Below are 13,716 nucleotides of genomic sequence, written 5' to 3' on the forward strand. Positions count from 1 at the left end.
AAATCTCAGTTTATATATATATATATATATATATATATATATATATACACATATATATATGAATGAGTTTTATGTCCAGAACATCTTAGAATTTAAACAAATGAGAAGACTACACTAGTACAGTTATGGGTGCTTGTAGTCTGGAAAGGATCTGTTACATCTCCCCAAAGCAGACACGGAACAAGCTGGAGCAGTCTGGGACTTAAACATGCTAAGCATACTGACAGTAACCATTTGGGGAAAGAAAAAAGGAGGGGACAAAAGAGATTGAATCACACCCTAACTAAAACAGCTTTGCTGGTACAAAAATCTTTGTGTAGGTTAAGGTCTATAAAGAGGAAAACAGAACTAAGACGGCAGTTTGCAGAAGAGAGAAACAAGAAGAAAACAGGGGGAAACAAAAGCAAATGTAAAGCATGAAAGGAAACTTGTTGAAGGAAGAGGTAAAAAAGAACAAACGTTAGTACCTTTGGGGTGGGAGGAAGAAAAAAACCAAAGCAGCAGTGACTTATTTCATATTAGACTAGGACTTAATTTATTCAACTGTATTTCCCTTAGCTACTGATCTTTTCACATGTAAAATATCAATAGTTGTATCTGTAGCCATAATAAACCACAGATTAAGTAATTAATTTTTGAATCACCTCCAAAAAGAGCTAACCAACATTTTAGAAGTGAAAGATTACAAATTGGGGAACCTAAAAAAGATTTGCAACTATCAATAAAGATAAAAACCAGGTACGAACCTCTGCAAAACAGGAAGAGCTATTTTGCAAAAGGATATTGACAAACACTAGAGGCAGGATTCTGCTGCAGCTGGAGGTTAAAACTCTGGTAATGAATGCTGAAATACATAAGAAGAAAAATACTTCCTCTTTTATACTTTGGGTGGAGAAGAGTGAAAAGAAGAAGTAATATTCCCACTTTGAAGTTCTCTTGAAGTTTTATAAAGAGCAGACATTCCAGCCTACAGCCACCATCAACCAACTGCTTTTCTAGAAAAGCATCGCTTTATGCTACCCCTTGAAATCAGCAAAGTAATCCAATTCAGAAAAAATCACAAATGTAGACCAAACATTTTGAAGAATTCCAGAAAGGGTTGCACCGGAGAGGAATTTGGGGAACTGAAGGCAGTGACAGCAGCAGCAACATGGAACTACTAAAAATGTGTCTAATGATTCCTTAAGAACAACATGAAACTCTCATTTCTTCTCCCCTCCCCCCCCCCCCTTTTTTAGCTGCATGTTGTTTTTGCTGAATGCTGTACAGTTAATACAGGCTTTTCCACTGAAACATTATACCCATACTCACAGCAACAGATGAGCATTCCTGAACTACTTTGCTACCAGAAAGTATGCACTTTATTGGCCTTATCATTGATAAGACATTGCTCAGGCCTTTCCATTCCTCTAAACTCAAAAATATTAAGTAAAAACAAAACTGAAGCCCTGAGCAACACTAAAGGCATTATGATACACATTTAGTTGTTATCTGAGATACCTTTAAGGTATCTGTCAAAGTCTCTCCATCTGCCAGAGACAGATGACCAGAAGAAAGCCCTGCCCCCCCCTTACTCCAGAAGGTCTTTCCTACAAGAGTGCAGCCAGCATGCCACCAACCCCACTTTGTTCTGCAGTGCTACAGCAAGCGTGGCCCGTTCTCCCTACTCACCATGGAGGGTAGATGTGGATGACATCCTGTGGCTTGCTCTTCAGGTGAGCTGCTGTCTCTCTTGCAAAGAGGACTTTGAGTATTGGTTCTCCTGCACTGATGACAGCATCATCGGATGAAAGCATAGCAGGAGACTGTTCCAGCTGCTGGCAGATGGCAACTTGTATTGTACACTCTTCAAACATTTCTAAGATCTTCACAATTAAGACACCGGTTTTATCTGGAAAGTAAATTAAAATGAAAAACAAAAATGCAAAATCTGGATGAGGAGAAAGAAATTATAAAGATGTGCATCCCTCTGCAGATCTGTCTGAGTGTGAAAAATCTACGTGAGTAGAATACACTGCCCTACCAAAAGACTTACGTTGAAGTTTTGTGGCCATTTTTCTTTTCTTCATAAATACTATTAACCGTGGAGACGAAAGCCTACCTGCACTTCTTCTAAACACCAATGAAATCACAAACTCCTCACAACAAGTCCTCTCCCACCACATCTGAACTTTTTAATATTGCAACTCATTCACTTTATTCAGTCTTTTTTTCTTAGATACTGCATAAAATAAATTTATTTTAAAAAAGAATAATCACACTGTGTTAAAAGTGAAGCTGTGATTGCCCTCCTTGACCTTTCTCAAAGCAAGAGTTGTCAGGGACCAAGTTAGAAGAGTTTCTGTTAGGTACAAAGCATCTAAAAGCTGACGATTCACATTTAGGATGAATGTGGAGAAAGAGGGAGTAAGATATTCACTGCCTAAAAATAATTATCACAAAACTTATCATCCATTTTATCAGGAGGCTATCAGGACACAGAAGGCTCTCTCATTTTAAAGAAACAAGAATAGATACCAGCATCCCCACAGTTCAATTCTAAGCACTTTTGATATGCTGAACAAGAAACAACAGAAATGATATTACTTCTACCTCCCTTTGCAGTCTGCACAGGGTAACAGCTACTCATACAGACCTGAGTCCGCACTGTAAGATTATGTAAAATTTATTCGCTTTCTCACCTAGCCCTGCTCAGATTTGCACGCTGGTCAGTGAGGAAAGAATTGTTGTTATCTACCTGCCAAATGCTACGAGCAGTTAGTGGAGAAAGATGGTGCCAGAGGACAGGGCAGCAGCACCCTAATTCTACCCATGTTGATTCACAAGCTGCACTGGGAAAAACACAGCATCCTGAGAAAAACAGCTGAAATAAATTATAGTCTTCCCACAGCAAAGAAGCAGGGGAGGAACTACGAACATGATACTGGAACTTAATGGCAGAGCTGTACTAGTTATTTGTTTGTTTATTTTAAGGCCCATTTCACAACTGTGAATGTCTTTCCTTTGGAAAATAAATGAAAATATCTTAGTTACGGTTTATGAGAAACTTTAAAATATTTTTTCCCTGTTTGTATTCCCCAGTCTTTATTACATTTTATGCTGAAACTGAAATAAAGTAATTTTGAAATATAAAACTGAAATATTCTCAAAACCACTTTTATGTGAATCAAATTTTCATCACATGCAACATACTTCTGCAAAGTGTTCTGTTTCCCATGAACTGGTATTTTTCAGCAGCATAAAGGGTTCCACCAGAAAGTCCTCTATGTGATGTACACAAGACATTGGTGCTCAAGGCATTACAGCTCAACCTCCTTTTCCAGATCTGAGAAACAGCAGTAGGAGAATCGATGCTTTCTGCCAAGTCCTGTGAGACTGGCTGATGAAAAGAAGTGGTTGCCACTGCTATTACTCCTCACTGCTGTCACCTTCTGAGGGAAGGCTGCAACATCATGGTGCCACTCTAAATACTCACTGCACTGTGTTAAGGTCTGCTTATGTGCAAACTTCTGCTAAGCGTGAGTGCAGACTAGTTTTCTATGCCTAAAGGCAAGGACTTAGAATATTCACACTTGAATTGTGTTTTGCCTGACTAGCTGCAGTTGTGGTCCTCTGTCAACCCCAAGTCATCTGGCACACAGAAACAAATGCCCCTAACCACAAAAATTCTCAGCTTTCAAAGTGAGCATTTACCTCTCCCCTCTAGACATACTGCATAATTTGCATTTTCATCCACTTTAAAAACCAAGTAACAAAATAATCAGCTTCAATTTTAAAAAACAATAAAAGTCTATAAAAACCAAGTATTAAGACAGCTTATGAGAGAGACTGTTCATCACTTCTGAACTACACATTTCTTACACACAGAATTTTATGACAATTCTTACTGGTCAACAGCGTACATGTTACTCAGCTGATAAAGCAGGTTGAAGAAAATGAGTGACAACCTAATAACATTCTTCTTTTAAATACCTCTAAAACACTAATAAGTAGTAAGTAAATCAAGAACTATACCTATATGAAAGCTTCTAAAAGGCACTGGAGGAAAAAACCCTACCAAGTACCAGCGTCTCTTGCAAGCCAGTCTTAAAGTTGGTGCAAACACTGAGAGCTGATACTAAATGGAGCCGAATGTTTCTATGTTAAAAGCATCACAATTTCAGCTAGCCAAGTCTCACACTTGGCACACATGCACATTCTACAGAACCACAGACTATTTGTTTATTTAGATGCACAGAGATAGTTTAATGTAATTACTCAGAAATTATTACTGATGATGATAGAATGCTCTCTCAAACAGCATGGCAAAGCACTTTGGATTCCTGGCATGTGATGAAACACTGAGGTTCAGAAAGTAGCTTCATTTTTAATTCATTTGGCTCTTGTATTGTTAAGTCAATCAAAAATAAATCAAATATATGTGGCTGCACATTTAAGGGATAATTTGTGGGCGAGGAGATAGGCTGGATCACTGCAATTTCTACAGTTTCCAGAGAATTTTACTTGTTTGTTCATCTGCATGAAAAGCTTACTGTAACATTTTGCAGTGTTCTCTTTCACCCTTGGATAATTCACAGAAGTTCTTACTTCCTTGGTGAAATCCTCATTCATGTAATTTCACTTGCAAAGCAAAATTACAGCCCAAGAAATTAAAATTCACAGATGCACAGGTTTCCTGGCAATACCTAGTAATCTTAAACCAAGGAAGAATATCTTAAAATAACATGTATTCAAAAAGGTGCAAGCAATAACTGTGCTGCAATCCTGCCCGTTCCTACACTGCATATTCCTTCATTTCCCATTCTGCTGTCTAAAGCACTTAAGGATTTCTTTCTTCAGGATTAGTTTTTAACAAAATCAATGAGCTAATCCAGCTAATTGCAAAGCCACCAAAGCACACGAGCAGGTATTAGGGAGAGGAAGGATCAAGTAAATGGAAAGGGGGCATGTGGGGCAGGAAGGGACTGAGAGATGATGGTTCTTTTCAGTAGCAGCCCAACCAAGCTGGATTAAGCCAGTTTCAAGCACTATCTAGTTACTTCTTTTTTCCCTTAAGGTGCTCAGGCTGGACTGTCTTTAAGAAGCTCCTTCAGCACACAGGAAGGACAGGCAAGATGAGGTTACCGAACAGAGATACAGCTGTTCAAGGTGCGTGGTCCACAGGCACATTTGATTCCATAAGCATACACATGTTCTGCAACTCCTGGCCAGACTCTCATCTTTTTTGAGCCTTAGTGTCCGCAATGGATAGACACATGCTACAGCAATGAAAACATAGGTCAGAGCATACCTAGTGTTAACTTTCAACTGCCAACTGTAGGCATAATGCTATACATTGGAGGGACCTTGAGAAAGAGTAAGAACTGCAGGTACCTATGGAATGCTCATTTAAAAAAGCTTCAGCTTGTTTGCTTGAAGGTAACCTTTCTTCCCCCGTTGAAAGACAAGCCCACATACACACACAGAGAGTGAGCATACAGCTGCCTGGATGTGTTTAGAAATCTTCCATTCAAGCAGCAATTTGAGGACTGCTTAAGAAAGCAGCTCTTTGGTGCCAGATGCCTCTGTTGCACTCTGGCAACGGCGCAATGCTTGAGGGAGATAAAGATTGAAACCCAAATTGCTGCCTGATCAGCATCAGACATAGGTGCATTTCTCAGGAAAGCCTTGGGCACTGTGAGCTCCTGGTGACAAGAGGGCTGCTGCAGCTCAGCAGTCCTGGAAGACAGCCTAGCACAGACAGCTGCCCCTTCTGGCACCTCTCTGCAGCCTTCACAGTCAGCTGGGAAGTCAGAGAAAACATGCACTGACACAGGCTCAAGGATCATTTGAAAGATCTGGCCCCATGAATATAAACAGAGAGCTTATTCATCCCAGGGACATGAAGTATAAATTCAATCCCTGATACGCAACACTTGAGGTGCCACAAAGAGAGATAGAAAGGCGCTGATAAATCTGGTTGAGTGTGAATTTTGAAGAGGTATTTGGAATGTACAACGTGCCTCCTTTAAAGAGCACCATTTAAAAGGAGGGGAAATCAGCCAACAGGGCCTGTAAGGCTCCGTCACTTCTAACAGAATTTTCCATAAGAAAAAAAAAAAAAAACTTTCACAAAGACACGCAGCAACATGCTGGCTACTAGTGATTCAAAATGTTGGCCACAGAAGGGCTGGAGTACAAGGAAAATCAGGTACCACTGATGAGCTGGGTTAGTTTCCACCCTTAGAGGTCACATCAGCCCGTTGCAGAACACTGCTGCAGTAAGTGCCGCCCACTGGAAGGCAACAGACAGAAATCATTGCTAGATGGACCGTGATCAAACAAATTAATTCCTCTAGACCTCACAAGTGGTCCAGAATGAGTGAAACCAGCAGGAGCAACTGACTGGTGGGAGGAGGAAGCCATTTAAGCAGGGAAGTATTTCTGGTGAAGCTTCTCTATGATTGACAAGAACCTCCCTCCCAGCCAAGAAACAAGAAGGTCTAACAAAAACCATCCAGCAGCCCTGCCATGAGGGGTCGGCCAGGCAGATTCAGCACCACCCCACCAGCACATGCTGGAGCCACATCTTCAAGCTCCTCAGACACAGATGAAAAAATCCCGATCCAAACCTAGGCAAGTGGGACATTAGCCTCTCATTGCTACTGTTAGGAGAACCTTTGAAATCACAGGGAAAGGTCTTTTTGGCAACAGTAGTAACAGAATGAACCTGGCAAAGACCTTGGGAATAATTTCCAGAAAAGCCTGATGCTTCACAATTGTGTGATCAAAACAAGTCTATGTTATGTACATGGGTTCAGAAAAGCAACAAGTAGCTTCATGGTAGGAGAAAGAAAATTATTTAGAATTACTAAAACCACAGACGTTAGTTTTGGTTCAGAAAGTCCCTAAGTTAGAGATCTTTAGGAGATCATCGGAAGAATACTTTGGGGAAATATCAAGTGTTAGCCCTGTTACAGGTTTTCCTAGGCATTTAGGTAGCTCTTGTCACTGCCAGAAACAGGATCTTAGGCTAGAGTAATTTTTTGTTTGATCACCTAGGAGATCTGTTCTTACATCCATAGTCAATTATTTAATTCCAATTGACCTCTAGGATGTTGGTGTCTCACTCCAGTTTGCAATCCAGACGTGAAGTAGCTCAATTAATCCATGAACATATTTCAAGTGCGTGGAGATGAACAAACAAATTTCATGCTGAATGCATCAGTTTCCCCAGTTAGTTCCTTTCATTTCTGTTTATTATTTCAGTACATAGGGTGATGCTGCCCTTCAGTCATATACCATGTCATCAAAACATGTTTTGATGCAGTACTTTGCAGATGTTCTGCATTACCCTGAATTCCAGGAGGGTTAAATAAGAAAAAAAAATAATTCCCTGTTCCTTTGGAGATCATGGACCCTGAGATCTTGAGCCTTTGGAAAACTTCAACATGACTCTACATCTCTGGCAGAGGGAATGACCTTAATCTTCAGACCTAATAAAGTGGCTTCACAGCAGATGCATATATTTAAGCCACATCAACACCAAATGTACATGGTCACAGATGATGATGCACTGGTCATGCCAAGGGCAGACTAGGAGGGAGTCTAAGAAGAAAGCCATTCTCCTTTGACTCTTTAACAACCAAAAAGCAGTTTGGAAAGAATAAAAGGAAAAACATTGAGGAGGAGAATTAAAAAAAAAAAAAGTTCAGACATTCTGACTTCAGTGCCTGACATACAAGTCTAAACTTCATTTTAATAACTCCATAACTACCAATAATGAAGACAAATGAGGAGAAAAACATAGAAATTATGCTCTTTTGGGGACTGCACATTTTATGTTTTTCTTGCTACACTGTCACAGGAAGCTGAACACATGGCAGGGAGAGGATCCATAGGACCTGCTGTATGGGAACTGCATCAGATGTTAACATCAGTAAGACTACATGCAGTTTCACCTCACTTGAGTGAATTTTGCTGAAGTGTTACTGTTCAAATGATACAGAAGAACACCTGTAGCCTTGAACGGAAAGCTCTCAAAGGGAACAAACTCTCTTTTGACAGCTGATAGAACTCTAGCAGCAAAGGAGGCCCTACAAGACCTACAGGGTGAGGAAAAGTGCTTTAGGACAACAACCTGGGGTATGCAACATCTCCCAGGTCCTGCAGAGGAAGCTGGGACAGAAGGTAATTTACCACATTCTGCATGATTTGAATGTGTTAGCTGGGACAGCCAGGGCACCTCCACGCAGATCAGCTCAGCAGAAGTAACAACAGTAACACCACCAGCACATCAACACGAGCAAGCCAAACGCAGGCTGACTCTGTGATGGTGGGTACTCCTGAATTTTTCAATCTTCCATTCTTCCATAAGGATTTAAAAATCTTGCAGTGTTGAGGGAATGCATCTCACCCACAGGGCTGAAGGACTTGATGTGCCCATCTGAATATAACAATCATACATGACACACAGTAGAAATAAATTTCCATAAAGGCCACAGTAACAGTGCAGAAAACAGTGAACTACAAACACACAGAACAGATCTTACAAACACAGAAGAAAACTGGAGTTTAGTAAAATGCTAAGCAGTGTACAGCTCTGCCCCACTGACCATTCTGGAAAGAAAGAAAGAAAGAAACAAACAAACAAACAAAAAACCTTCATACGCTAGCATGAAGAAGAGAATAGTAGAAATTATTATTATTGTGATAGTAAAAAGCCTCTAGTAATAAAGGACAGGCACCTACCTATCACTAAATACATGTGCACTATCATGCAAAGCAAGAATGACAAAATAACAGAGAAACTTCTCAGCCACAAGACCTACCCCATAAGTCACATGGATAAAAGAAACCAAGCAAGCAGGGCAAAAGGTAAAAGAAACAGTCCTTCAACACCTTCCTTTTAAATCGCTAAAAAAAAACAATACTCATGCAAGTAGAGCTTTCTGAAAAACAAGACAAACAAGAAAACCCGAGGGATTGGGAAGAAGATGAGACTGCTTGAAGTCACATTAATATTTGAAAAACTGCTAACAAATACTTGTTTCATGCAAAGGCAGTCAGGACAACCTGTATTTGTTCTTGCCAGCTAAACAGTCAAAATGCACAATTCTTGATCTTAATGATATCTGAATTAAAAGCATCTGTCTTTCTCCCTTATAAGAAAAACAAATTACTATTACTTTTGTCAAAAAGCTATCAAACAAATCATATCTACAAACTGCAGTTTAGAAGCAAATTTGTGCTGTACCAGACATAGTTGACTTTTCTAAACAACATGGCTGAAAAGTTAAATCATACTTAACTGGCAAGTTCTTTAGAAATATGAACTACAAGAAATACAGGTGTTACCCAGGTCTGACCCAAGTCAAATTTCTACTAATCCTAGCTAAAAGCCTTTATAAAATACTATTTCTCGCTGAAAGTACAATGGACCATTAATGTTGGGAATAGCACCTATTGCACTAAGAATGAAAGTAAATTTCTTCTTTTGGTTCGGATGGGTGGATCAGATACACCTTATGGAAGTATGAAGTAAAGAAAACCCCAATTTATGCCTTGTTTAATAAAGCAAACCAGCAACACACTTCCAAATTTATCTCCCTCAGTTATTTTTTTCCCAGGCATTATTTCATCCCAACATCATTTAACTTCTAATTGTCTAATGTGGGTTCCAAAACTGCAGTTGCTGGACATGCTCCTGGGACAGCATTTACTATCTGCAGTGGAAGAACAGCCAAGCCTGCATTTTCTAGTTCAGGCCATAAAATTTTACTTTCAATCTCAAGTGTAAAAAGTAAAAATATCAAAATACAGGCATAAATCAAAAGTAAAACATTCTTTTGCTTGGCATCCCATTATTATTCCTCCTCCTCCCTTCTGTAAAAGATTGCAGGTGCAGTTACTAACAAATTCAGCAAGCAGGTAGATACCAAGCAGACCCTTGCAATCCAAAGTCAATGTTGAAAACCAGGTAGAGATTCCAATGTTTTCACAGCCTGTACAAAAACATCTGGTTGCTATTCTGATCTATACATGTTGTTATTCTTCCCGGGCTGGTAACTTCTGAAGCCATTCAAAAATATTTTTCTCAAAGACACACCAAGTCTTGCAGGCATGATGGCTTCTTGCCACATCTATATGCATTTTAAAAAGGCTGCTGAATTTGGCTGTGCTTTAAACAGTATACATTCTTTATAAGAACATATGTAAGCTACTTAAAATGACTGTGCATGCCATTATTGTTTCTCATAAAAAAAAAACCCAAAACAATACAAAGAATTCTTGTTTGAAAAAGACAAGTTTACATTTGATTTTTTCCTTCCCAATGCTGTAACAAGTTCAGACAGTTGACTAGTAAAATAAAAAAAATTAAACATAAATTTCACCACTTGCCAAATTTTGTCTGTAATTTATAGTATTAAATCTTAAGTTATAAAAAAATCTATCAAGAACTAAGTAAATAAGTAACAACTAGCAAAGCTCAGACTTTCATGCTTGCAGAAGAATTCTGCATGGTAAGAAGAAACACCGTTAAGGACTACTCTTCTTTTCTTCATCCATAGAGATAAATTTTTATGCAAGTCTCATGGCATTCAAGCTGTTAAAATCCTTTCTTCCTATCACCTAATAGTCACTGAAACTGAAAGCAGGGGGAGTGATTGTTTATGTCCTCTTCTGCAAGTCTTTCTGCCTTCCTGAAAATGTGTTGTTACGTGTGAAACCCTGTCCTCATCTCCAGGGCTTCATCCTACTCCCTTCATGTGGGTGCTCCACTTGCCTCAGCAAACTGAAGAATTGTTGCTCCTTGAAGGTCACTTCCCCCTGAGAGGAAGGAGCAGCGTGGAAGGAAACATCAACAGTTTGGGTTTATTACTGAAATTCAATTCTAGTCCAATCCCAAAACTCAATCTCAGGCCAACAAATACTAAATATCTTGTATCAGACTACAAATGCTAAGGAATAATATGCTTATGTATTTTAGGTAACAAACTGTTTAATAACTGGAAGGAAAATAAAAAACCAATAGAAAATAAAAAGTATAGGAAGAAAAATATCTGAAGTTACAGAAGAAATTTATATGAGTTTGCTTCAAATATTGTTGGTGTCCTGTCCTATAGACAGGAATGTTGCCTGAATGTAACTCAGAAAAGCACTGTTTTTACTTCTGCATCATGCAATCCCCGTATAACAAGTAGACAGGAAAAAGGTTTGGGGTTTTGCTGATTGTTTTTTTTCCTCTCTCAACTGTCCAGATCTCCTCTTTGCCCAAACAGGAAACTTCACAGGGAAGTTGCAGCACTGCATGCAGGAAAAAAACCTTGCAAATGGTCTGAAAGCCCTTGCACATAGTACTCTCAAACCATCAGCTTGACTGATCAGAGACTTGCTGTTATGGGGACTGCACACCTCTCAGCCTCCCTTACATCCTGTCAAGAAAAAAAAATTCAGGATTTGTGGCAAAGAGCCCAACATCCATCTCCGTTAGAACTAACCACAGCAAGCATCCAACAAACACTGCATAGCATGGGCAAGCTTTCGTCTTCTCTCCTTTCAGGCCTCTGTCTGATATGGTTAGCTTGGTTACAGAAGTGGAATGACCAATCACTTGCAAAAACACATATCCTTAGTAAAACACAGGGACCGGCTGCCAAATGCAATTTTGACCCAAAAAGATTTATTCTGCCCTGCAGAATGAGTCGGCCAAAAATGAGACCCCCACGCACTGCATAAAAACCAGAAAGTGCGTGCTGAAAGGCGGCGCTCTTTTCTGGGGTAGTGATTCATCCCAGTGACCAAGAGGCAGCCAAACCACAATGGTTACTTACAGAAAGGGGTCAGGGGAGCAAACAGAAAGAAATTAGGAAAAAAAAAAAAAAAAAGCCAAAACAAGGGGGGTTTGGACAATGTGGACATTGATACAACATAAAAGTAAACAACAGCAAAACAAAGGCATAAAATTCTGTAACATGAAGTGCCTAACGAGGGGGGAAGGGCCCGCACTTCTGGAAACATTTCTCCTTAAATCTCAAATGGAAGGACGACTTCAAACTGATCTCATTTGAAATCGGTCCCCTTTGCTTTAGCAATGAAATTCTGGTCTGCATGTCTATGGGATATCCAAAATGATGTAACAGCTCTCCCAGCAGCTAAGTTACTTCAATCCTCTGCATTAATCTTCAGGCTCCTTTGATAACTCATTCAAGCTTGTCATTTGAGAAGTTCTTTCCTCTACTTTTGTAGCCAAAGTCAGAAACAATCCTGGAAACAATGTGGTTTAGAAATATTACGGGGCAAAACAGAAGTACCTCAGATTAGTTAGACACCCTTAGTATGAACCTTAAAAGATGAAAGCTTAAAGTGGTATGCATTTGCTGTGCTGACACTTCACATTTCTAGACTAGAAGCAATTAGAAGGTTATCTAGTTACATTACTAGAATTTCAACCATTCTAACTGACATTTTCCAAACCAAACACCAGTTTTGTTTCAGTGACATGAAATGGTATGGCCATTCAAAGAACAAAACTGTCAAAAATAAATTCTTTCCCAGATAAAAAAATATCCCCCAAATATTATCAAAGCTATTTTAATGATTATTTTATCATCTTTATGCTTTGGAATAAGGTTTGGGAATTGGAAGTGAAATTTTGGCTGTGAAGTTGAAGTGTATTCCTAAATTATGGCATGTTCAGCATCTTTCAGAAATTTTAGCAAATGCTCATAAGGTAAATGAAACAGTAGTTTGTCTAAAAGACTTCTAACTTGCCCAAGTTCTTGTAGATTTTCACTACGATGACAAAAGGGATATCCCAGAAATGGTTCATCTTCTGCCAAAACTAAATCATCTTGAAGACACTCATCAGAATTTTTAAAATGTACTTAACAGAGCAAGGTATTTTCCCATAGCCTTTTTCTCATAAAATGCTAACAAATTCTGACTCATTTTCTGAAAGAAGAATAATCAAAGAAAGGAATTCAGCCAGAGGCAGACTTTAGCATGGAATATTTCAGCCTAGGAGTTAAAATCTAACAAAATGGTGAGCAGTCAAACACAGCGTTTTGTAATGACACCTGTGAAGCTAGGACAAAAAGAATATTAGCATATTAGCGATGTTACAAGTCCATTACTGTAGAGAACACTACAGATTTTAATTTTCTTTTAAAGACAGAACTATTCAATATCAATTTCTGTTCCATATTTCAGAAGCTAGAGGATGTCCTCATACCACACAAGAGTGATAAAGTAACCTCCTATCCATTAGTAACTCAGGTGGAGGATAAACATGCAGAAGGCTTGGCTGCTTTTAAGTCAGCGTGCCTGTATAATTTTCAACACAGCAGTTCTGAAAAGAGTTGGCTAAAGACATTCCTGGTTCCCTGATGTTACTTTCTAGTGAGTCTTCAAACACTGGAGAAATTCCAGAAAACTGAAAGGATGATGATATTGTGCTACAATTCAGGAAGGGCAAACAAAGTGACCTACAATAACTGGACATCAGCTAGCTTGACATCAGATCTAGGCAAAGTGACTGGAAAAATAAGTAAAGAATTAAGGTCAGAAATATAACGTGCCATTCCGCATGGGTGGCATTTTGAACACATAGTATGCAATTTGCCACAGAATATAAGCCCTCTAAAGCTCCAGTGAGAAACGGTGGGAGTAGTTTTAGCCAATAGTTTGGGTATGACTTAAAATCATACAGCCTGCTTACAAAAAACCAACCCTTTT

The 13,716-nt window shown here is 39.1% G+C and overlaps 1 protein-coding gene across 4 annotated transcripts in view; it reads right to left on the reverse strand.

Moving 5' to 3' along the window:
- SPIDR (scaffold protein involved in DNA repair) overlaps positions 1 to 13,716 on the reverse strand; it is a 209,238-nt gene that overhangs the window by 125,915 nt on the left and 69,607 nt on the right. For all 4 annotated transcript variants that reach the window (XM_056330864.1, XM_056330863.1, XM_056330865.1 and 1 more), the window contains exon 8: positions 1,672 to 1,891. In XM_056330864.1, coding sequence (XP_056186839.1) covers positions 1,672 to 1,891 — 220 coding nt within the window. The remainder of the gene's footprint in view (positions 1 to 1,671; positions 1,892 to 13,716) is intronic.

This window comes from Falco biarmicus, chromosome 3 (assembly GCF_023638135.1).
Source record: "Falco biarmicus isolate bFalBia1 chromosome 3, bFalBia1.pri, whole genome shotgun sequence".
Classification (NCBI taxonomy): Eukaryota; Metazoa; Chordata; class Aves; order Falconiformes; family Falconidae; genus Falco; species Falco biarmicus.